Source organism: Phocoena sinus, chromosome 19 (assembly GCF_008692025.1).
Source record: "Phocoena sinus isolate mPhoSin1 chromosome 19, mPhoSin1.pri, whole genome shotgun sequence".
NCBI classification, from domain to species: Eukaryota; Metazoa; Chordata; class Mammalia; order Artiodactyla; family Phocoenidae; genus Phocoena; species Phocoena sinus.
Genome location: NC_045781.1, coordinates 4115606 through 4143445, shown reverse-complemented (window position 1 = coordinate 4143445; position 27840 = coordinate 4115606). Strand labels below are relative to the sequence as shown.

At 37.6% G+C, this 27840-nt stretch overlaps 1 protein-coding gene across 1 annotated transcript in view; it reads left to right on the top strand.

Annotated features, from left to right (window-relative positions):
* LOC116743801 (zinc finger protein 677-like) overlaps nucleotides 1–11139 on the top strand; it is a 132096-nt gene extending 120957 nt beyond the window's left edge. Inside the window, exon 5 of the mRNA XM_032612809.1 lies at nucleotides 11013–11139. Coding sequence (XP_032468700.1) covers nucleotides 11013–11112 — 100 coding nt within the window. The 3' untranslated portion in view covers nucleotides 11113–11139. The remainder of the gene's footprint in view (nucleotides 1–11012) is intronic.
* The last annotated feature ends 16701 nt before the right edge of the window (nucleotides 11140–27840 follow it).

The window sequence follows — 27840 nt, the reverse complement described above, 5'->3', positions numbered from 1 at the left end:
CAAAACCTATGGGATACAGCAAAAGCAGTTCTAAGATGGAAATTTATAGCAATACAATTTTACCTCAGGAAATAATAAAAATCTCAAGTAAACAACCTAACCTTACACCTGAAGCAACTAGAGAAAGAAGAACAAACAAAACCCAAAGTTAGTAGAAGGAAAGAAATCTTAAAGATCAGAGCAGAAATAAATGCAATAGAGACGTAGAAAACAACAGCAAAGATCAATGAAACCAAAAGCTGGTTCTTTGAGAAGATAAACAAAAATGATAAACCTTTGGCCAGATTCATCAAGAAAGAAAGGTGGGGTGGAGGACTTCCCTGGTGGCGCAGTGGTTAAGAATCTGCCTGTCAATACAGACACAGGTTCAAACTCTGGTCCAGGAAGATCCCACATGCTGCAGAGCAACTAAGCCCATGCACCACAACTACTGAGCCTGCACCCTAGAGCCTGTGAGCCACAACTACTGAGCCCCTGAGCACAACCACTGAAGCCCATGTGCCTAGAGCCCGTGTTCTGCAACAAGAGAAGACACCACAATGAGAAGCCTGCACAGTGCAATGAAGAGTAGCCCCCACTTTCCGCAACTAGAGAAAACCCGCGCACAGCAACTAAGACCCAACACAGCTAAAAATAAAATTAAAAAGAAAAAAAGGGAGAGGACTCAAATCAATAAAATTAGAAATGAAAAAGGACAAGTTACAATTGACACCACAGAAACACAAAGGATCATAAGAGACTACTACAAGCAACTATATGCCAATAAAATGGACAACCTAGAAGAAATGGACAAATTATTAGAAAGCTACAACCTTCTAAGACTGAACCAGGAATAAATAGAAAACATGAACAGACCAATCACAACTACTGAAATTGAAAGTGTGATTTAAAAACTTCCAACAAAAGTCCAGGACCAGATGGCTTCACAGGTGAATTCTATCAAACGTTTAGAGACGAGTTAACATCAATCCTTCTAAAACTATTCCAAAAAATTACAGAGGAAGGCACACTCCCAAGCTCATTCTACAAGGACACCATCACCCTGATACCAAAACCAGACAAAAATATCACAAAAAAAGAAAATTACAGTCCAATATCTCAGATGAACATAGATGCAAAAATCCTCAACAAAATACTAGCAAACAGAATCCAACAACACATTAAAAGGATCATACACCATGATGAAGAGGGATTTCTCCCAGGGATGCAAGGATTCTTCAACATATGTAAATCAATCAATGTGATACACCACATTAACAAACTGAAGAATAAAAATCATATGATCATCTCAATAGATGGAGAAAACGCTTTTGACAAAATTCAACAAGTACTTATGATAAAAAAAAAAAAACCTATCCAGAAAGTGGGCAACCTTAACAGAATAAAGACCATACACAACAAAGCCACAGCAAACATCATTCTCAACAGTGAAAAACTGAAAGCATTTCCTCTAAGATCAAGAAAAAGACAAGGATGTCCACTCTTGCCACTGTTATTCAACACAGGTTCGGAAGTCTTAGCTACAGCAATCAGAGAATTAAAAGAAATAAATGGAATCCAAATTGGAAAAGAAGAAGTAAAAGTTTCACTGTTTGCAGATGACATGATACTATACATTGAAAATCCTAAAGATGCTACCAGAAGACTAGTAGAGTTCATCAATGAACTTGGTAATGTTACAGGATACAAAATTAATACACAGAAATCTCTTGCATTCCTAAACACTAACAACGAAATATGAGAAAGAAAAATTAAGGAAACAATCCCATTTACCACTGCATCAAAAAGAATAAAATACCTAGGAATAAACCTACCTAAGGAGGCAAAAGACCTGTACTCAGAAAACTATAAGATACTGATGAAAGAAATCAAAGATGATGCAAACAGATTGAGACATTACCATGTTCTTGGATTGGAAGAATCAATATATTCAAAACCACTATACTACTCAAAGTAATCTACATATTCAATGCTATCCCTATCGAATTACCAATAGCATTTTTCACAAAATTAGAACAAAAATTTCTACTATTTGTGTGGAAACATCAAGGATCCTGAATAGCCAAGGCAATCTTGAGAAAGAAAAATGGAGCTGGAGGAATCAGGCTCCCTGACCTCAGACTGCACTACAAAGCTACACTAATCAAAATAGTACGGTACTGGCACAAAAACAGAAATATAGATCAATGGAACAGGATAGAAAGCTCAGAGATAAATCTACACACTTATAGTCAAGTAATTTATGACAAAAGAGGCAAGATATACAATGGAGAAAAGACAGTCTCTTCAATGAGTGGTGCAGGGAAAACTGGACAGTTACATGTAAAAGAATGAAATTAGAACACTCCCTAACACCATACACAAAAATAAACTCAAAATTGATTAAAGACCTAATGTAAGGTTGGATACTATAAAACTCTTAAAGGAAAACATAGGCAAAACACTCTGACATAAATCACAGCAATATTTTTTATCACCTCCTAGAGTAATGAAAAGAAAAACAAAAATAAATAGGAGTGAAAAGCTTTTGCACAGCAAAGGAAACCATCAACAAAACAAAAAGACAACACACAGAATGGGAGAAAATATTTGCAATGAAGCAACTGACAAAGGATTAATCCCTAAAATATACGAACAGCTCATACAGCTCAATAAAAAAAATAAAAAACCTAATGAAAAACTGAGCAGAAGATCTAAATAGACATTTCTCCTAAGAAGACATACAGATGGCCAAGAGGCAAGTGAAAATACTCAACATCACTAATTATTAGAGAAATGCAAATCAAGACTACAATGAGGTATCACTTCATACTGGCTAGAATAGCCATCATAAAAAATCTATAAACAATAAATGCTGGAGAGGGTGTGGAGAAAGGGGAACCCTCCTACACTGTTGGTGGGAATGTAAATTGGTACAGCCACTCTGGAGAACAGTATGGAGGTTCCTCAAAAAACTAGAAATATAGTTACCATATGATCCAGCAATCCCACTTCTGGGCATATACCTGGAAAAAACCATAATTCAAAAGGATACATGCATCCAGTGTTCATTGCAGCACTATTTACAATAACCATGACAGAGAAGCAACCTAAATGTCAATCGACAGATGAACGGATAAAGAAGATGTGGTACATATATACAATGGAATATTATTCAGCCATATAAAAGAATGAAAGAATGCCATTTGCAGTGACATGGAGGGACCTAGAGATTGTCATACTGAGTGAAGTAAGTCAGACAGAGAAAGACAAATATCATATGATATCACTTATATGTGGAATCTAAAAAAAGTGGTACAAGTGAATCTATTTACAAAACAGAAACTGAGTCACAGATGTAGAAAACAAACTTATGGTTACCAAAGGGGAAAGGGAGGGAGAGATAAATTGGGTTATTGGGATTGGCATATACACACTATTATATATAAAATAGATAACTATTAAGAACCTACTGTATAGCATAGGGAACTCTATTCAATACTCTGTAATGACCTACATGGGAATAAAATCTAAAAAAGAGTGGATATACGTATAACTGACTCACTTTGATGTACAGAAGAAACTAACACAACATTGTAGATCAACTTACTCCAATAAAAAAAATAAGACAGGGGCTTCCCTGGTCGTGCGGTGGTTGAGAGCCTGCCTGCCAGTGCAGGGGACACGGGTTCGAGCCCTGGTCCAGGAGGATCCCACATGCCGCGGAGCAACTGGGCCCGTGAGCCACAATTACTGAGCCTGCGCGTCTGGAGCCTGTGCTCCGCAACAGCAGAGGCCGCGATAGTGAGAGGCCCGTGCACTGCGATGAAGAGTGGCCCCCGCTTGCCACTAGAGAAAGCCCACGCATAGAAACGAAGACCCAACACAGCCATAAATAAATTAATTAATTTTTTAAAAAGACATACAAATGTCAGACATATGAAAAGGTGCTCAACATCACTGATCAATAAGGAAATGCAAGTTAAAAATCACAATGAGATGTCACCTCACACTGGTTAGAAAGGCTATTATCAAAAACACAAAAGATAACTGTTGTCAGTGATGTGGAGGAAAAAAAGGTGCCCTTGTACACTGTTGGTGAGAATGTAAATTGGCACAGCCATTGTGGAAAACAGTATTTAACATTCTTCAAAATGTTAAAAATAGAATTACCATTTAATTTAGAAATCCCACTTCTGTATATATATGCAAAGAAAATAAAATCAGTATCTTTAAGAAATGTCTGTACTCTTGTGCTTATTGAAGAATTATTCATAATAGCAAAGATATGGAAACAATATGTGTCTGTGAACAGACGAATAGATAGAACTCATACAACTCAATAGAAAAAGAAAAAACAAACATTCCAATTTAAAAATGGGCAGAGGATCTGAATACACATTTTCCCCAAAGAAGACCTACAAATGGCCAACAGATACATGAAAAGGTCCTCTACATCAGTAATCACTAAATGAAATGCAATTTAAAACCACAATGAGATCACCTCACACCTGTTAGAATGACTGTGATCAAGGAGACAAGAAATAATAAATTTTGGCAAGAATATGGAGAAAGGAAATTCTTGTGCACTGTTGGTGGGAATGTAAGTTGGTGCAGCCACTATGGAGAACAGTATGGAGGTTTCTCAGACATTTAACAATATAATTATCCTATGACCGAGCAATTCCACATCTGGGTGTTTATGCCAAAGTAGTAAAGTCACTATTTCAAAAATATATCTATACTCCTGTGTTTATTGCTGCCTTACTTACAATAGACAAGAACACAACCTAAGTACCCATCAATGGATGAATAATTAAAGAAAATCCTACACACACGCACACAGGAATATCATCTGGCCATAAAAAAAGAAGGAAATCTTGCCATTTGCAACAACATGGATGGAATTTGAGGATATTATGCTAAGTAAAATATGTTAGACAGAAAGACAAATATTATAACATCTCACTTATTATTGGAATCTTTAAAAAAAAAAAAAAGAAACCTGAAATCAGAGAGAGAACAGATTGGTGATTGCCAGAGGCAGGTTGTGAGTGGTGAGCAAAATGGGGAAAAGGGGACAAAATATATAAACGTTGTGGTAATCATTCATTTGAAATATACATATTTCAAACCTTTATATTTTATGCCTAAAACTAATACAACATTATATGTCAATAATCAATTTTTAAAGGTAAATACAGTTTGAGAATATTTCAAATATTTACACATAGAAATAAAAAAATACCTCTCCAGAAAAGACATGTGTGGAATTGTTATACTATTATAGTGTAAAATTTACTAATGTAATAGTCATGTATTCATTTGAAGGGGAAAAATATGATTAAATTATTACAGGCAAAATTTAAATATTTGATAGAGGTAAACACAATTATTGTGAACGGAAAAGAAAACAAACAGCTAGAATACTATGTATTCCCTGTAATCAAACCTTATTGAAGACATGAATCTTCATAGTGAAATTTAGTGCTTCTTAAACACAGATAAACATAAAAAAGAGCCCCAAATCATCATTTCTCATTAATATTGTTCTGGCAGACTCAGTCAGTGTTCTGTGGAATAAAAACAGTACAACATGTAATTTTGGAAGTCATAAGCAAGTGCTTTCATTATTGGCAGATGTGATGGTCTACATGGCAAATCTAAGGAAAAATGATACAAAACCTGTGAGAACAGGATATTTCAACAGAATTGTGGGGTGTAAGATCCATCCATGAAAAGTACATATATTTCCAACTCATTAAAATATTATTTATCATATTTAAATGTTTTAAGAATAAACCTCAGAAGGGCTGTGCCAAGCATTATGAAGAAAATTATATTTCTGGAAGACATAAACATTAAAAAAATAGAGAGTGACCAAAATCCCTATTTAGGAAAAGTGGTAAATAATTCTCTCCAAACCAATGTGTGATTCAATCAGTTCCAATCAAACATACCTATGAACTTTTCTGGAAAATGGCCAGATTTTTAAAAAATTAACAAAAGCAGAGGGTCAAAAATAGGAAAGAAATATTTGAAGAAACAGTATAAAGAACTCACCCTACCATATACTGTGATCTGTTGTAACAAAATAGTAATGAAAAAAAGGTGATGATGGAATAACATTAACCTTAAGATTCATGAAATAGAATACATAGCCCTTAAGCAGGCATTCATATATAATAAATGCTGAAATATATAAAGTGGCTCTAATCAGTAAGAAAATAATAGATAGTAAATAATCATTAATGCAAAAAAACTTTAATATATTCCTACATTAAATTATTTATATAAATGAATGCTAGATGGATCAAATAATAAGAATGAAATTTGAAAAAATAAAACTATTCAATGAAAATTTTTAAATGAACACTATGATTTCAGAACAGGAGAAAATGTATTTAGGAAGATAAAATTACAAACTACATAGGAGTAGACTAATACTCTGACATATTAAAGATAGTAAATTCTCAACTCTATGCCAATAAAATGGACTACCTGGAAGAAATGGACAAATTCTTAGAAATGCACAACCTGCCAAGACTGAATCAGGAAGAAATAGAAAATATGAACAGACCAATCACAAGCACTGAAATTGAAACTGTGATTAAAAATCTTCCAATAAACAAAATCCCAGGACCAGATGGCTTCACAGGCGAATTCTATCAAACATTTAGAGAAGAGTTAACACCAATCCTTCTCAAACTCTTCCAAAATATAGCAGAGGGAGGAACACTCCCAAACTCATTCTACGAGGCCACCATCACCTTGATACCAAAACGACACAAGAATGTCACAAAGAAAGAAAACTACAGGCCAATATCACTGATGAACATAGATGCAAAAATCCTCAACAAAATACTAGCACACAGAATCCAACAGCACATTAAGAGGATCATACACCATGATCAAGTGGGGTTTATTCCAGGAATGCAAGGATTCTTCAATATACGCAAATCAATCAACGTAATACACCATATTAACAAATTGAAGGAGAAAAACCATATGATCATCTCAAAAGATGCAGAGAAAGCTTTTGACAAAATTCTACACCCATTTATGATAAAAACTCTGCAGAAAGTAGGCATAGAGGGAACTTTCCCCAACATAATAAAGGCCATATATGACAAACCCACAGCCAACATCATCCTCAATGGTGAAAAACTGAAACCATTTCCTCTAAGATCAGGAACAAGACAAGGTTGTCCACTCTCACCACTCTTATTCAATATAGTTTTGGAAGTTTTAGCCACAGCAATCAGAGAAGAAAAGGAATCCAAATTGGAAAAGAAGAAGTAAAGCTGTCACTGATTGCAGATGACATGATACTATACATAGAGAATCCTAAAGATGCTACCAGAAAACTACTAGAGCTAATCAATGAATTTGGTAAAGTAGCAGGATACAAAATTAATGCACAGAAATCTCTGGCATTCCTATACACTAATGATGAAAAATCTGAAAGTGAAATTAAGAAAACACTTCCATTTACCATTGCAACAAAAAGAATAAAATATCTAGGAATAAACCTACCTAAGGAGACAAAAGACCTCTATGCAGAAAATAAGACACTGATGAAAGAAATTAAAGATGATACAAATAGATGGAGAGATATACCATGTTCTTGGATTGGAAGAATCAACATTGTGAAAATGACTCTACTACCCAAAGCAATCTACAGATTCAATGCAATCCCTATCAAACTACCATTGGCATTTTTCACAGAAGTAGAACAAAAAATTTCACAATTTGTATGGAAACACAAAAGACTCCGAATAGCCAAAGCAATCTTGAGAACGAAAAACAGAGCTGGAGGAATCAGGCTCCCTGACTTCAGACTATACTATAAAGCTACAGTAATCAAGACAGTATGGTACTGGCACAAAAACAGAAATATAGCTCAATGGAACAGGATAGAAAGCCCAGAGATAAACCCACGCACATATGGTCACCTTATCTTTGATAAAGGAGGCAGGAATGTACAGTGGAGAAAGGACAGTCTCTTCAATAAGTGGTGCTGGGAAAACTGGACAGGTACATGTAGAAGTATGAGATTAGATCACTCCCTAACACCATACACAAAAATAAGCTCAAAATGGATTAAAGACCTAAATGTAAGGCCAGAAACTATCAAACTCTTAGAGGAAAGCATAGGCAGAACACTCTATGACATAAATCACAGCAAGATCCTTTTTGACCCACCTCCTAGAGAAATGGAAATAAAAACAAAAATAAATAAATGGGACCTAATGAAACTTCAAAGCTTTTGCACAGCAAAGGAAACCATAAACAAGACCAAAAGACAACCCTCAGAATGGGAGAAAATATTTGCAAATGAAGCAACCGACAAAGGATTAATCTCCAAAATTTATAAGCAGCTCATGCAGCTCAATAACAACACCACAATCCAAAAATGGGCAGAAGACCTACATAGGCATTTCTCCAAAGAAAATAAACAGATTGCCAACAAACACATGAAAGAATGCTCAACATCATTAATCATTAGAGAAATGCAAATCAAAACTACAATGAGATATCATCTCACACCAGTCAGAATGGCCATCATCAAAAAAATCTAGAAACAATAAATGCTGGAGAGGGTGTGGAGAAAAGGGAACACTCTTGCACTGCTGGTGGGAATGTGAATTGGTACAGCCACTATGGAGAACAGTATGGAGGTTCCTTAAAAAACTACAAATAGAACTACCATATGACCCAGCAATCCCACTACTGGGCATATACCCTGAGAAAAGCATAATTCAAAACGAGTCATGTACCAAAATGTTCATGGCAGCTCTATTTACAATAGCCCAGAGATGGAAACAACCTAAGTGTCCATCGTCGGATGAATGGATAAAGAAGATGTGGCACATATATACAATGGAATATTACTCAGCCATAAAAAGAAATGAAATTGAGCTATTTGTAATGAGGTGGATAGACCTAGAGTCTGTCATACAGAGTGAAGTAAGTCAGAAAGAGAAAGACAAATACCATACGCTAACATATATATATGGAATTTAAGGAAAAAATGTCATGAAGAACCTAGGGGTAAGACAGGAATAAAGACACAGACCTACTAGAGAATGGACTTGAGGATTTGGGGAGGGGGAAGGGTAAGCTGTGACAAAGTGCGAGAGAGTCATGGACATATATACACTACCAAACGTAAGGTAGATAACTAGTGGGAAGCAGCCGCATAGCACAGGGAGATCAGCTCAGTGCTTTGTGATCGCCTGGAGGGGTGGGATAGGGAGGGTGGGAGGGAGGGAGACGCAAGAGGGAAGAGATATGGGAACATATGTATATGTATAACTGATTCACTTTGTTATAAAGCAGAAACTAACACACCATTGTAAAGCAATTATACTCCAATAAAAAAAATCTAGAAACAATAAATGCTGGAGAGGACGTGGAGAAAAGGGAACACTCTTGCACTGCTGGCTGGAATGTGAATTGGTATAGCCACTATGGAGAACAGTATGGAGGTGCCTTAAAAAACTACAAATAGAGCTACCATATGACCCAGCAACACACTACTGGGCATATACCCTGAGAAAACCATAACTCAAAAAGAGTCATGTACCAAAATGTTCATTGCATTCTATTTACAGTAGCCCGGAGATGGAAACAACCTAAGTGTCCATCATCGGATGAATGGATAAAGAAGATGTGGCACATATATACAATGGAATATTACTCAGCTATAAAAAGAAACGAAATTGAGCTATTTGTAATGAGGTGGATAGACCTAGAGTCTGTCATACAGAGTGAAGTCAGAAAGAGAAAGACAAATACTGTATGCTAACACATATATATGGAACTTAAGGGAAAAAATGTCATGAAGAACCTAGGGGTAAGACAGGAATAAAGACACAGACCTACTAGAGAATGGACTTGAGGATATGGGGAGGGGGAAGGGTAAGCTGTGCCAAAGCGAGAGAGAGGCATGGACATATATACACTACCAAACGTAAGGTAGATAGCTAGTGGGAAGCAGCCACAAAGCACAGGGAGATCAGCTTGATGCTTTGTGACCACCTGAAGGGGTGGGATAGGGAGGGTGGGAGGGAGGGAGACGCAAGAGGGAAGAGATATGGGAACATATGTATATGTATAACTGATTCACTTTGTTATAAAGCAGAAACTAACACACAATTTTAAAGCAATTATACTCCAATAAAGATGTAAAAAAAAATAGTAAATTCTGTCTCAAAACAGAAGTTTAATCTTTAAAACAGAAGGATATATTGTAAATGCCCATCACACAGAACAAAATAAGGTCCAGAATAAAATTTTTAAATTTTATTTAAAATTTTTTAACAACATTTTATAAACAATTGAAAATTATTCACAAATAATAGAATTATGACTATGACCAGGCAATTTACAGAGAAGTAACTTCAGGTGGTGGGCAATATATTGCATTATAAACAGCACCATTAGTAATGAAAAATTGCAACTAAAATCAACAATAACATATCACATACATAAAATTCATAAAAATTTGGACATTAATCAGAGGGGTATTGATGTGGGAAAATGGAGACTCTCCTCCAGGGTTAGTGGTCGTGGGATGGATTTAACCATTTTGGAAGACAGACAAATTGGTAAGATGGAGTAAACTTGAAGATTCACAGAAATGATGCAACAGAAATTCTACTCCTCACATTCTATTTATAATGACAAAGAGATATGCCCAAAATTATTCATAGCAGCATTACAAATGAAAGGGAAATATTCAGCATTGTATCTATGTAAATAAACAACGAGACCCAATGACCTAGAGATACATGTGTCAAGAGGGTAATTTTTCAGAAACAAATATTTGACTGAAAACGAAAAATGCAGAATTAGTGTATTGACATGTACACAAAATGAGCATTAATTGGGGGAAGGGCAGAAGATTGTGGGGTGTTATTTAGTGGTCAAGTAGTATTCTATCTCATCCCCACATGGAGAAATATGTATATGAAGAACTTTTTTCTCTGAGTCTATATGAAATTTTTGCCTTTTTTCTTCTACTTCAGGAAATCAAATGATCAATGCCTGAAGGAGACTGACCAGAGGCTCAAGGACACAGCAGATATCAAGGTCATCACAAAAATATCAGCCCCACGTAACCCCTAAAGCCCAGAACCTGAAGAAGCAACAGGACAATCTACCTTAAAAAGGACATTAGTCATGTACATCCCCTGCAAGAGTATATCAAAGGGCTTCTTCCCACTGATTTTAACAAGAGATACTACAAAGGCACTTTAAGTTTCCAATATAATGGGGGGGGAAAATCTATTATATTGACATTGTAGTGTATTTTCCCCTGACCATCATTGAGGTTGGGTGCCTCTTCATATGTAAAATAAACATTTTTATTTAATTTCATGTGTTTCAAACATTTTTATTTGGTCACATCTATTTTTTTTTCTCTTGATTGAGAGGCAATTCAAATATATTTTTTATATGTGGTGTCTTCTCCCACAGCATTCTTCCAAGCCAATTACTGTCCACACGTTTTATAAAAAAAATTTGTCAAGAAACTTGTTTTCACAGATCATCCACCACTCAACACACCTGATATGAGGCTTCCTGGCATAGCCTTACATCTAGAGGTCTGTACTGATCTCTTTGCTCTCAACTTGTGGACCAGATAAAGGACAGGAGAAGGATATCATTATTACCTCACAACCTGCACCCAAGCACATTGGCCAATGCTCAAACATTATTGCCATGCTGGCAGACAACAGGCCTAGCATCTATGATGTTCCCCAGCTTCCTACCAAGACATTTGGTTTGGACCATGTCCTCAACCACAAGGAACAACTCAAGTGTCCTGAAGTAGACTCAATGCCAAGACCAGAGCCTTTCAGACATAAATGTCGCCAGGACTCCAAACTGAGGCATGAGACAAAAGCTCTGCTTGAGTCTCCATCCAGACTTGCTAGAACCTCCCCCAACCCCCCCTCACAAGAAAAACTAAGACTCAGGTCAATTTTTATCCTCTGAGGATACTCAGAGACCTGATCTGTGGAGTTGTCCATCATCTCCATTCTCTTCCCTGTACAACTGGACTTGGATACAAACAGACACACCAAATGACCATAAGGACACCTGCCCCAATGCTAAGCATTGACTACCAGCCTCTACTCAACTCACCTCACCTGAGGCCAATCCAGTCCTGCACTGTCCCAGAGCCCACACCATGTATGCATGTTCCAGACAAACCCTTCAAAACTGTCTTCATGAGATGGGACAAGGATGCAGGGAGGTGCTCCAGGATCAGAACAACTCTTTCATTTCATCCTCCTGAGAAGCCTACAAGTCAGATGTTTCACATCTTAGGGGAATCTGATTGACACTGATTCATGCCCCCATCCATGTTCTCCATGAGGACCTCTGGTCTCCTCCTCTGAGGAGGTACCCCCCCGCCCATGGCAGGGAAGGCAGCCTTCAGTCTAACAGGTCAGCTTCCAGTAAGAGAAAGAAGCAAAGAGAAGAATTTGTCTCATGAATCAATAAATCAGCACTCCCATAGCTGTGGTTTATGCAAAAATTTCAGAACACCAAATAATATTGGAGGTTTCAAAGCCCATTTCATGTAATTTTATGAATTATGTACATTTAACTTATGTTTTAAATGGAGGTTACCAAACTGTCATATATACTAATTAGTAAATTAGAAAATTTTTTAATTGTTTGCTAATCCTTTCACAATATGTCAAGTCATTATGCTGTATACCTCCAACTTCTACAGTACGGTGTCAACTATATCTCAATAAAACTTAAAGAAAATAAAGGAAAATATTATTAAATTAATAAGAAACTGAGTCAACACATTGGAAAATATTAAACTATAATGTCAGTAGGAAGTTATTAATTAAATTTTATTTGTATTCAGTGTGCAAGTGACTGGAATTTGGGAAACTCTGCATAAAATAGACACCTGTATTTTTTAAGCTGAGCCTTTCTTGAAACTAGAATTTTTGTGTCTGAGAGTTCTACTGAAAACCATAATGGAGGATATTGTCTTCATCTTACATATTTTGGTTATTAAAAAATCACTGGAAATGATATTTGGTTAGTTTCTTCATGATAATGAGATAGGCATAGAGGCCTAAATCCCACCTCTGGACCTTGTGGTCATCTGTTAACCAGCTCCATACCCTCTTGGCTACAGCACAGGTACACCTGGAAAATACTGTTTTAGACAACCATTCATGAACAAGAGAGCTTTTGTGTGGATATTCAGGTTTCTAGCAGAGAAGTACTAGCACACTTTTGGAGCAATATAAATATATATGAGTTTGGATGCATTGGACAAAGTAAAAGGAATAGTTTCCCTTTCCAACATCATGCCTCCCCCAAGAATGCACAACTTAAGGCCAAGAGAGACCTTCCTGGCCAATGATTTCTCCTGCAGGGGCAAGTGAGGATATGTGAGTTAGCATGTAGCTTCTCAAACTGTGCAAGCTGCTGCCGAAAAGGCCCGTTGTTTTCTTGCCCCATCCAGAGTGCTGAATTATGAGTTTCATGAGTGGGGGGGTGGGAAAAGGTAGCAGATAGGATTCTTGGAAGGCATTAATGTGGTGCAGATTCTATTAGCTGTATCACAGACTCCATCAAGAAGACCGCCCATGAATCAATAGGAATGCCTCAACCATGGATCCACCCAACTGACCATTGGGCACCCTCAGTGCTCTGCACACCTTACCAACACAAATCCCCAAGCTGTGGCCAGTTCGCTGTGTGTGCTCCCAACCAAGACAGTGAGCGCAAGCTTTGGCAGACAGCTTGGGAACACACACAGAATGTTGGCTCACATCTGCAGGCCAGAGACAGACCATACATTTGTGTGTTAATACCACCCTTAGGAGAAGAAAAGGGGGACTGTCAACAACCAGCTTACTGTGTTGCAAATCAAAAGAGGGCATATCATCTCAAGAATTCTACCAAAAGATGCAATAAGAAGCATGATACAGGTTTATCCATAGAAGGTCCGAGAAAGCCTCAGCATCTCTAATTCTAGAGGAATGAAGAAGGCGTTTCTCTCCTGACGACAATTAGTAAATGCTGGAGCAGGTGGCTGCTACTTCAAAAGTAAAGACAGCAGCACAAAGTTCCAGGAACATTTTTAAAAATCAAAGTAATGTAACACCAGTAAAAGATCACAAAAGTCTTGCAGTTATCAGTCCCAAAGACTTGGAAATCTGCAATCTACCTGATAAATAAAAATGCCATTATAAGAAACCTCAGTGAGAAATGGGATCGAGATGGCAAAAGATAGGAATTGGAGCTCACTTTCTCCCATAAAAACATTAAAAATACATCTACAAGTGGAATGATTCACACAGAACATCCACTGAACACCAGCAGAAGAACTCAGACTTCCAAAAGAGCAAGAAAGGAAAAAGAAAAAGAAAGGAATCAGGATGGGACCTAGCCTCAGGGAGAGAGCTGTAAAGGAGGAAAGTTTCCCACACTCTGGAAAGTCCCCTCACTGGCAGGAGATCAGCCTTGATGGAGGGGGAGCTTCAGAGCCTAGGAGGAGAGTGCAGCAACCAGTTTGAGGAATGCAAAATGAACAGTAGCCCTCACAGAGGGTCAGCACTGCTGCCCTGTACTCCGCAGCCTGAGATGCTCGTCTGTCAGTGTGGGTGGGGAATGGGTACTGAATCTCAGGCTTCAGAGGTCAGACCCAGGGAGAGGACCAGGGTTGGCTGTGTGAAGACAGCCTGAAGAGGCTGGACTGTGGCAACTGTGGGTGTACTTGGAAGAAGCCTGGGCCTGCCAGATAGGCAAGGCACCATTGCTGGGAGGCACATAAGCAGAGCCCTGTGAGTACTCCCAGGAAAAAGGACACAGCCTACAGGAGCTCCAGGGGCAGGCAAAAGTCACTGCCACCATCATGGGCTCCAGAGGCAGGCACAGGCTGCCACTATGAGACTTGAGTGCAGGCGCCAAGCCCTGCCCCCACTGTCCCAGGAGTGCATGGACCACAGCCTTCACTAAGTGACCTGTGAGTAGGGGCCAAGCCCTGCTCCCACTGTCCTGGGAGTGTGCAGACAGCAGCTGCTCCTACGAGATCTGCAAACAGGAAATAAGCACTGCCCCAGCCATCCCGGGAGTGCACAAGGGCCGCTGCACCTGCACACCCCATATCAAAGGGATAAAGGCCAGCACAGGTTGAGGAAAGAGGCAGCCAAACTAAAAGCAGCCCCTTGATTCCAGACAAGATGGTGGAGTAGAAGGACTAGAGCTCACCTCCTCTCATGAAAACACCAAAATCACAACTAACTGCTGAACAACCATCATCAAAAAAAGACTGAAACCTACAAAAAATGATATTTTACATTCAAAGACAAAGAAGACGCCAAAATGAGATGGCAGGAGGGACGCTTCCACAACATAATCAAATCCCATATCCACCAGGTGGGCGACACACAAACTGAAAAATAATTATATTGCAGAGGTTCTTCCACAAGAGTGAGAGTCCTCAGCCCCACATCAGGCTCTGCAGACTTAGGACCTGGCAATGGGAGGAGGAACCCCCAGAGCATTTGGCTTTGAAGGCCAGTGGGGTGTGAGTGCAGGGGTTCCAGAAGACTGGGGGAAAGAGAGGCTCCATGCTTAGAGGGCGCACACAAGCTTTCACGTACACTGGGACACAGCACAAAGCAGTAACACCATAGGATCCTGGGCTGGACCTACATATGAGTCTTGGAGGGTCTCCTGGGGAGGCGGGGATTGGCTGTGGCTCACTGGGGCGTGGGGAACAAGGACACTGGTGGCAGAGGTCCCAGAGAATATTGATCAATGTGAGTTCTCCCAGAGCTCACCATTTTGGCATCAAGATCTGGCCCTACCCAACGGCCTACAAGCTCCAGGGATGGAATGCCTCAGGCCAAACAACCAGCAGAATAGGAAAACAGACCCACCCATCAGCAGACAGGCTGCCTAAAGCCATACTGAGCTCTCAGCCAGCTATAAACACATCCCTTGAGATGGCCTTACCACCACAGGAACAAGACCCACCACCACCCACCAGTGGGCAGGCAGCAGTCCCTCCCACAAGGAAGCCTGTGCAAGGCCCGCAACCAAAATCACCCACAAGGGGTCAGACACTAGAAACAAGAAGTGCTATGATCCTGCAGCCAGCGGAAAGGAGACCACAAACACAGGTTAGACAAAATGAGATGGCAGATAAATATGTTGCAGATGAAGGAAGAAGACAAAAACCCACAAGAACAACTAAATGAAGTGGGAATAGGCAAACTACCTGAAAAAGAATTTAGAGTAAAGATAGTAAAGATCTCAGAAAAAGAATGGAGGCATAGATCATGAAGATACAAGAGATGTGTAACAAACAGCTACAATATTTAAAGAACAAACAAACACAAATGAGCAATGTAACAACTGGACTGAAAAATACATTAGAAGGAATCAAGAGCAGAATATTTAGGCAGAAGAACAAATAAGTGAGGTGGAAGACAGATGGTGGAAATCACTGCCACAAAACAGAATAAAGAAAAAAGAATGAAAAGAAATGAGGACAGTCTCAAAGACCTCAGGGTCAACATTAAATGAAGCTGCATTCACATTACAGGGGTCCTAGAAGGAGAAGTGAGAAAGAGAAAGGGCCTGAGAAAATTTTTAAAGAGATAATAGCTGAAAATTTCCCTAACATGAGAAAGAAAGCACTCACTCAAGTCCAGGAAATGCAGAGAGTCCAATACAAGATAAACCCAAGGAAGAACACACCGAGAGACATAGTAATCAAACTGGCAAAAATTAAAGACAAAGAAAAAATATTAAAAGCAACAAGTAACATACAAGAGAATTCCCATGAGGTTATCAGCTAATTTTCAGCAGAAATTCTGCAGGCCAGAAGGGAGTGGCACAATATATTTAAAGGGATGAAAGGGGAAAATGCACAACCAAGAATTCTGTACTCAGCAAGGCTCTCAGTCATATTTGATGGAGAAATCAAAAGATTTACAGACAAGCAAAACTGAGAGAATTCAGCACCACCAAACCAGCATACAGCAAATTCTAAAGGAACTTCTCTAGGCAGAAAAAAATAAGGCCACAACTAGAATCAAAAAAAAAAAAATTACAAATGGGGGGCTTCCCTGGTGGCGCAGTGGTTGAGAGTCCGCCTGCCGATGCAGGGGGCATGGGTTCGTGCCCCAGTCCAGGAAGATCCCACATGCCGCGGAGCATCTGGGCCCGTGAGCCATGGCCGCTGAGCCTGCACCTCCGGAGCCTGTGCTCCGCAACGGGAGAGGCCCCAACAGTGAGAAGCCCGCGTACCGCAAAAAAAAAAAAAAAAAATTACAAATGGGGAAGCTCACAAGTAAAGGTAAATATAAAGTAAAGATAGGAAACTGTCCACATGCAAATATGATATCAAGACAAGCAATCATGAGAAGAGGAGAGTACAAATGCTGGATATTGGAAATGCATTGGAAATTAAGAGACCAGAAACTTAAAACAATCTTGTACATATATAGACTACTATATCAAAACCACATGGGAACAACAAACCAAAAATCTACAATAGATACACACACAAAAAAGAAAAAACAATCCAAACACAACTCGAAAGATGCACATCAAACCACAGAGAACAAGAGAGGAACAGAAGAAAAGAGACCTTTGAAAACAAATCAAAAACATAATGGCAATAAGAACACACATATCAATAATTACCTTAAAGGTAAATGGATTAAATTCTGCATTCAAAAGACATAGACTGGAAAAGTGGATACAAAAGCAAGACCCGTATATATGCTGTCTACAAGAGATCAACTTCAGATCTAGGAACATATACAGACTGAAAGTGAGGGGATGAAAAAGGTACTCCATGCAAATTTAAAACAAAAGAAAGCTGGAATAGCAATACACATACCAGACGAAACAGACTTTAAAATAAAGACTGTTACAAGAGACAAAAAACAACACTACATGATGATCAAGGGATCAATCCAAGAAGAAGATATAACAATTGTAAATATATATGCACCCAATGAAGGAGAACCTCAATACCTAAGGCAAATGATAACAGCCATAAAAGGGGAAATTGACAGTAACACAATAATAGTGGGGGACTTTAACACCCCAATATCAAAAATGGACACATCATTCAGACAGAAAATCAATAAGGAAACACAGGCCTTAAATGACACATTAGACCAGATACCATTAATTTATATTTATAGGACATTTCATCCAAAAGCAGCAGAATACACATTCTCCTCAAGTGCGCACAGTATATTCTCCAGGATAGATCATATCTTGGGCCACAGATCAAGCTTCGGTAAAGTTAAGAAGACTGAAATCATATCAAATATGTTTTCTGAGCACAAGGCCTTGAGATTAGAAATAAATTATGGGAAAAACACTGTTTAAAAAAAAACCCACAAACACGTGGAGGCTAAGCATTATGTTATTAACAACCAATGAATCACTGAAGAAATCAAAAAGGAAATCAAAAACCCTAGAGGCAAATGACAATAAAAACACAGTGATCCAAAAGCTATGGGATGCAGCAAAATCAGTTCTAAGAGGGAAGTTTATAGTAATACAATCTTTCCTCAGGAAACAAGAAAAATCTCGAACAACTTAACTTTACACATAAGGCAACTAGAGAAAGAAGAACAAACAAAACCCAAAGTTAGTAGAATTAAAGAAATCATAAGGATTGGAGCAGAAATAAATGAAATAGAGATGAAGAAAACAATAGCAAAGATCAATGAAACTAAAAGCTAGTTCTTTAGGAAGATAAAATTGATACATCTTAGCCAGACTCATCAAGAAAAGAAGGGAGAGGACTCACATCAATAAAATTAGAAATGAAAAAAAGGTTACAAATAATACCACAGAAATACAAAGGACCATAAGAGCCTATTACAAGCAACTATACAGCAATAAAATGGATAACCTAGAAAAAAATGGACAAATTCTTAGAAAGGCACAACCTTCAAACTGAACCAGGAAGAGAGAGAAAATATAAACAAACCAATGACAAGTACTCAAATTGAAACTGTGATTTAAAAACATCCAACAACAACAAAAACTGTCCAACAAGAAACTTCACTGATGGTCCAGTGGTTAAGAATCCCCTATGCCGCAGCTGGGGGCAAAGGTTCAACCCCTGGTTGGGGAACTAGGATTCCGCATGCTGTGCAGTGTGGCAAAAACAAAAAAACTTACAACAAACAAAAGTCCAGGAACAGATGGATTTACTGGTGAAGTCTATCAAACATTCAGAGGAGTTAACACCTATCATTCTGGAATTATTCCAAAAAACTGCAGAAGAAGGAACACTCCCAAGCTCATTCTATGAGGCCACCATCACCGTGATACCAAAAACATAAAAAGATACCATAAAAAAAGAAAATTATAGGCCAATATGACTAATAAACGTAGACTCAAAAATCCTCAACAAAATACTAGCAAACCAAATCAAAAAACAAATTAAAAAGATTATACACCACAATCAAGTGGGATTTATCCCAAGGATGAAAGAATTTTTAACTATCTGCAAATCAATCAAGGTGATACACCACATTCACAACTGAAGAATAAACCCCATATGATCATCACAAAAAATGCAGTAAAAGCATTTGACAAAATTCAAAACAAGTTTATGATTTAAAAAAAAAACACAACTCTCCAGAAACTGGACAGAGGGAACCTACCTCAACATACTATGGGCTGTATACAACAAAACCACAAAAAACATTATTTTCAACAGTGAAAAACTGAAAGCATTTCCTCTAAGATCAGGAATAAGACAAGGATGTCCACTCTCTCAACTTTTATTCAACATAATTTTGGGAGTCATAGTCACGGCAATCAGAGAAGGAAAAGAAGTTAAAGGAATGCAAACTGGAGAAGAAGAGGGAAATCTGTCAATGTTTGCTGATGACATGACACAATACATAGAAAATCCTATACATGATACCAGAAAACTACTAGAGCACATCACATCAATGAGTTCAGTTAAGTTGCAGGATACAAAACTAATACACAGAAATCACTTGCATTCCTATACATTAACAACAAAAGATCAGAAACACAAATTAAGAAAACAATCCTGTTTACCATCGTATCAAAAAGGATAGAAGAAGAACTACAATCCTGCAGCCTGTGGAACAAAAACCACATTCACAGAAAGACAGACAAGATGAAAAGGCAGAGGGTTATACAGCAGATGAAGGAACAAGATAAAACCCCAGAAAAACAACTAAATGAAGTGGATATAGGCAACCTTCCAGAAAAAGAATTCAGAATAATGATAGTGAAGATGATCCAGGACCTCAGAAAAAGAATGGAGGCAAAGATCGAGAAGATGCGAGAAATGTTTAACAAAGACCTAGAAGAACTAAAGAACAACAAAAAAGAGATGGACAATACGATAACTGAAATGAAAACTACACTAGAAGGAATCAATAGCAGAATAACTGAGGCAGAAGAACGAATACGTGATCTGGAAAACAGAATGGTGGAATTCACTGCTGCAGAACAGAATAAAGAAAAAGGAATGAAAAAAAATGAAGACAGCCTAAGAGACCTCTGGGACAACATTAAATGCAACAATATTCACATTATATGGGTCCCAGAAGGAGAAGACAGAGAGAATGGACCTGAGAAAATATTTGAACAGATTATAGCTGAAAACTTCCCTAACATGGAAAAGGAAATAGCCACCCAAGTCCAGGAAGCACAGTGAGTCCCATACAGGATAAATCCAAGGAGGAACACGCAGAGACAGAGTAATCAAATTGGCAAAAATTAAAGACAAAGAAAAATTATTGAAAGCAGCAAGGGGAAAATGACAAATAACATACAAGGGAACTCCCATAAGGTTAACAGCTAATTTCTCAGCAGAAACTCTACAAGCCAGAAGGGAGTGGCATGATATACTTAAAGTGATGAAAGGGAAGAACCTACCACCAAGATTACTCTACCTGGCAAGGATCTCATTCAGATTCGATGGAGAAATCAAAAGCTTTACAGACAAGCAAAAGCTAAGAGAATTCAGCACCACCAAACCAGCTCTACAACAAATGCTAAAGGAACTTCACTAAGTGGGAAACATAAGAGAAGAAAAGGATCTACAAAAACAAACCCAAAACAATTAAGAAAATGGTAATAGGAACATACATATCAATAATTACCTTAAACATGAATGGATTAAATGCTCCAACCAAAAGACACAGGCTTGCTGAATGGATACAAAAACAAGACCCATCTATATACTGTCTACAAGAGACTCACTTCAGACCTAGGGACACGTACAGACTGAAAGTGAGGGGATGGAAAAAGATATTCAATCCAAATGGAAATCAAAAGAAAGCTGAAGTAGCTATACTCATATCAGATAAAATAGACATTAAAATAAAGAATGTTACAAGAGACAAGGAAGGACACTACATAATGATCAAGGGATCAAACCAAGAAGAAGATATAACAATTATAAATATATATGCACCCAACATAGGAGCACCTCAATACATAAGGCAACTGCTAACAGCTATAAAATAGGAAACTGACAGTAACACAATAATAGTGGGGGACTTTAACACCTCATTTACACCAATGGACAGATCATCCAAAATGAAAATAAATAAGGAAACAGAAGCTTTAAATGACACAATAGACCAGATAGATTTAATTGATATTTATAGGACATTCCATCCAAAAATAGCAGATTACACTTTCTTCTCAAGTGCACACGGAACACTCTCCAGTAGAGATCAAATCTTGCATCACAAATCAAGCCTCAGTAAAAAGAAAATTGAAATCATATCAAGCATCTTTTCTGACCACAACACTATGAGATTAGAAATGAATTACAGGGGAAAAAATGTAAAAAGCACAAACATATGGAGGCTAAACAGTACGTTACTAAATAATCAAGAGATCACTGAAGAAATCAAAGAGGAAATCAAAAAATACCTAGAAACAAATGACAATGAAAACACGATGATCCAAAACCTATGGGATGCAGCAAAAGCAGTTCTAAGAGGGAAGTTTATAGCTATATAAGCGTACCTCAAGAAACAAGAAAAATCTCAAGTAAACAATCGAAACTTAGACCGCAAAGAACTAGGGAAAGAAGAACAAACAAAACCCATAGTTAGCAGAAGGAAAGAAATCATAAAGATCAGAGAAGAAATAAATGAAATAGAAACAAAGAAAACAATAGCAAACATTGATAAAACTAAAAGCTGGTTCTTTGAGAAGATAAACAAAATTGATAAACCATTAGCCAGACTCATCAAGAAAAAGAGGGAGAGGACTCAAATCAATAAAATTAGAAATGAAAAAGGAGAAGTTACAACAGACACTGCAGAAATACAAAGCATCCTAAGAGACTAAGAGACAAGCAACTCTATGCCAATAAAATGGTCAACTGGAAAAAATGGACAAATTCTTAGAAACGTATAACCTTCCAAGAGTGAACCAGGAAGAAACAGAAAATATGAACAGACCACTCACAAGTAAGGAAATTGAAACTGTGATTAAAACTCTTCCAACAAACAAAAGTCCAGGACCAGATGGCTTCACAGGTGAATTCTATCAAATATTTAGAGAAGAGCTAACACCCATCCTTTTCAAACTCTTCCAAAAAATTTCAGAGGAAGGAACACTCCCAAACTCATTCTATGAGGCCACCATCACCCTGATACCAAAACCAGACAAAGATACTACAAAAAAAGAAAATTACAGTCCAATATCACTCATGAATATAGAATGCAAAAATTATCAACAGAATACTAGCAAACAGAATCCAACAACACATTAAAAGGATCATACACCATGGTCAAGTGGGATTTATTCCAGAGATGCAAGGATTCTTCAATATATGCAAATCAATCAGTGTGATACACCATATTAACAAATTGAAGAATAAAAACCATATGATCATCTCAATAGATGAAGAAAAAGCTTTTGACAAAATTCAACACCTATTTATGATAAAAACTCTCCAGAAACTGGGCACAGAGGGAACCTACCTCAACATAATAAAGGCCATATATGACAAACTCACAGCAAACATCATTCTCAATGGTGAAAAACTGAAAGCATTTCCTCTAAGACCAGGAACAAGACAAGGATGTCCACTCTTGCCACTACTATTCAACATAGCTTTGGAATTCCTAGCCACAGCAATCAGAGAAGAAAAAGAAATAAAAGGAATAAAAATTGGAAAAGAAGAAGTAAAACTGTCACTGTTTGCAGATCACATGATACTATACATAGATAATCCTAAAGATGCCACCAGAAAACTACTAAAGTTAATCAATGAATTTGGTAAAGTTGCAGGATACAAATTAATGCACAGAAATCTCTTGCATTCCTATACACTAATGATGAAAAATCTGAAAGAGAAATTAAGGAAACACTCCCATTTACCATTGCAACAAAAAGAATAAAATACCTAGGAAAAAACCTACCTAGGGAGACAAAGACCTGTATTCAGAAAACTATAACACACTGATGAAAGAAATTAAAGATGATACCAATAGATGGAGAAATATACCATGTTCTTTGATTGGAAGAATCAATATTGTGAAAATGGCTAAACTACCCAAAGCAATCTACAGATACAATGCAATCTCTATCAAATTACCAATGGCAGTTTTTACAGAACTAGAACCAATCATCTTAAAATCTGTATGGAGACAAAAAAGACCCCAAATAGCCAAAGCAGTCTTGAGGGAAAAAAGCGGAGCTGGAGGAATCAGGCTCCCTGACTTCAGAGTATACTACAAAGTTACAGTAATCAAGACAATATGGTACTGGCACAAAAACAAAAACATAGATCAATGGAATAAGATAGAAAGCCCAGAAATAAACCCATGCACCTATGGTCAACTAATCTATGACAAAGGAGGCAAAGATATACAATGGAGAAAAGAAAGTCTCTTCAATAAGTAGTGCTGGGAAAACTGGACAGCTACATGTAAAAGAATGAAATTAGAACACTCCCTAACACCATACACAAAAATAAACTCAAAATGTATTCAAGACTTAAATGTAAGACCAGACACTATAAAACTCTTAGAGGAAAACATAGGAAGAACACCCTTTGACATAAATCACAGCAAGATCTTTTTTGATCCACCTCCTAGAGTAATGGAAATAAAAAACAAAAATTAACAAATGGGACCTAATGAAACTTCAAAGCTTTTGCACAGCAAAGGAAACCATAAACAAGACGAAAAGACAAGCCTCAGAATGGGAGAAAATATTTGCAAACGAATCAATGGACAAAGGATTAATCTCCAAAATAGATAAACAACTCATGCAGCTCAATATTAAAGAAACAAACAACCCAATCCAAAAATGGACAGAAGACCTAAATAGACACTTCTCCAAAGTAGACATACTGATGGCCAAGCAGGACATGAAAAGCTGCTCAACATCACTAATTATTAGAGAAATGCAAATCAAAACTACAATGAGGTATCACCTCACACCAGTTAGAATGGGCATCATCAGAAAATCTATGAGCAACAAATGCTGGAGAGGGTGTGGAGAAAAGGGAACCCTCTTGCACTGTTGGTGGGAATGTAAATTGATACAGCCACTATGGAGAACAGTATGGAGGTTCCTTAAAAAACTAAAAATAGAATTACCATATGATCCAGCAATCCCACTACTGGGCATATACCCAGAGAAAACCATAATTCAAAAAGACACATGCACCCCAATGTTCACTGCAGCATTATTTACAATAGCCAGGTCATGGAAGAAACCTAAATGCCCATCGACAGATGAATGGATAAAGAAGATGTTGTACATATATAATGGAATATTACTCAGCCATAAAAAGGAATGAAATTGAGTCATTTGTTGAGATGTGGATGGATCTAGAGACTGTCATACAGAGCAAAGTAAGTCAGAAAGAGAAAATCAAATATCGTATATTAATGCATGTATGTAGAACCTAGACAAATGGTATAAATGAACCAGTTTCCAGGGCAGAAGTTGAGACACAGTTGAAGAGAACAAACGTATGGACACCAAGGGGGGAAAACCACGGTGGGGTGGGGATGGTGGTGTGCTGAATTGGGAGATTGGGATTGACATGTATACACTGATGTGTATAAAACTGATGACTAATAAGAACCTGCAGTATAAAAAAAAAAAAAACTAATACTAAACTTTCTTTGGGTTATTTGTATGGAAATATGTTAATATAAATGTTTCAGATATTACATGAAATTTCTAAAAATTTTTTATGTTCTGGTATAATGTTATGTCATAATTCTAGTCATTACTTTAAAATGTATCTCAGAAATAACTAAATTTCCTTGTCAATTGCATTATTATGAGCTTTCATCAAATCTTTAACCATGGTCATTTTTAAGTCTTTTGTCATTTACAGACAGTTCTGTGTGTACTCTGAGGCTTTTGCAAAAAATGTTCCTATAAAAGGGTTTCATAGAAGAAAAAAAATACATAGGATGTACGAATAAACCTACCTGAGGAAGCAAAAACCTGTACTCAGAAAACTATAAGATACTGACAAAAGAAATCAGAGACAGCCCAAACAGATGGACAGATATACCATGTTATTAGATTGGAAAAATCAATATTGTAAAAATGACTATTCTACCCAATGTAATCTACAGATACAATGCAATCCCTATCAAATTACCAATAGCATTTTTCACAGAAGAACAAAAAAATGTAAAATTTCTGTGAAAATAAAAAAGATCTTAAATAGCCAAAACGATCCTGAAAAAGAAGAAAAGAGCTGGAGGAATCAGGCTCCCTGACTTCAGACTATATTACAGAGCTACAGTAATGAAAACAGTATGGTACTGGTGCAAAAACAGAAATGTAGATCAATGGCATGGGATAGAAATTCCAGAGATAAATCCACACACCTATGGTCAATTCATCTATGACACAAGAGGCAAGAATGTACAATGGAGAGAAGACAGTCTCTTCAATAAGTGGTGTTGGGAAAACTGGACAGCTACATGTAAAAGAATGAAATTAGAACACTCTCTAACACAATACACAAAAATAAACTCCAAACGGATTAAAGACCTAAATGTAAGGCCGGATACTATAATTCCTTAAAGGAAAACATAGGCAGAACACTCTGTGACATAAACTGCAGCAAAATCTTTTTTGATCCACCTCCTAGAGTAATGAAAATAAAAATAAACAAATGGGAACTAATTAAATTTCAAAGCTTTTGCACAGCAAAGGAAACCATCAACAAAATGAAAAGACAACCCACAAAGTGAGAGAAAATATTTGCAAATGAATCGAATGAGAAGAGATTAATCTCCAAAATATACAAAGAGCTCATGCAGCTCAATAGCAAAAAACAAACAACACAATCCAAAAAAAAATAAGCAGAAGACCTAAATAGCCATTTCTCCAAAGAAGACATACAGATGGCCAAAAAGCACATGAAAAGATGCTCAACATCACTAGTTATCAGACAAATGCAAATCAAAACTACAATGATATATCACCTCACACTGGTTAGAATGTCCATCATCAAAAAACCTGCAAACAATAAATGCCGGAGCTGGTGTGGAGGAAAGAGAACCTTCCTACGCTGTTGGTGGGAATGTAAATTGTTTTTCACTATGGAGAACACTATGCAGATTCCTTAAAGAACTAAAAATATATCTACCATATAATCCAGCAATCCCACTCCTGGGCATATATCCAGAGAAAACCATAATTAGAAAGCATATATGCACCTCGATGTTCATTGCAGCACTACTTACAATAGTCATGACATGGCAGCAATGTAAATGTCCATCAATGGAGGAATGGATAAAGAAGATGTAGTATATATATATACAGTGGAATATTACTCAGACATAAGGAAGGACAAAAAAATGCCATTTGCAGCAACATGGAGGGACCTAGAGATTGTCATAATGAGTGAAGTAACTCAGAGAAAGGCAAATATATGATATCGCTTATATGTGGAATCTACAAAAATGGTACCAATTAATTGATTTACAAAACAGAAATTGAGTCACAGATGGAGAACACAATCTTATGATTATCAAGGGGCAAAGTGAGGAGAGTGATAAATTGGGAGATTGGGTTTGACATATACACTCTATTATATATGAAATAGATAAATATTAAGAACCTACTGTGTAGCACAGGGAACTCTATTCAATACTCTGTAATGACCTACATGGGAATACAATCTAAAAAATGTGGATAGGGCTTCCCTGGTGGCGCAGTGGTTGGGGGTCCGCCTGCCAGTGCGGGGGACACGGGTTCGTGCCCCGGTCTGGGAGGATCCCGCGTGCCGCGGAGCGGCTGGGCCCGTGGGCCATGGCCGCTGGGCCTGCGCGTCCGGAGCCTGTGCTCCGCGGCGGGAGAGGCCACGGCAGTGAGAGGCCCGCATACCGCAAAAAAAAAAAAAAAAATGTGGATATATGTATAACTGACTCACTTTTCTATACAGCAGAAACTAATACAACATTGTAAATCAAATATACTCCAGTTTTAAAAATTAATTTTAAAAAAAAATACAATGAGGTATTACCTCACACCAATCAGAATGACCATCATCAAGCAATAAATGCTAAAGAGGGTGTGGAGAAAAGAGAACCCTTATACAGTGTTGTTCAAAATGTAAATGTAAATGTAAATTATGGAGAACAGTAGGGAGGTTGCTTAAAAAACTAAAAATAGAGCTACAATATGATCCAGCAATCTCACTCCTGGGCATATACCTGGAGAAAACTATAATTCAAAAAGATACATGCATGCCAGTGTTCAATGCAGCACTCTATACAATAGGCAGAACATGGAAGCAACCTAAATGTCCATTGACAGACAAATGTATAAAGA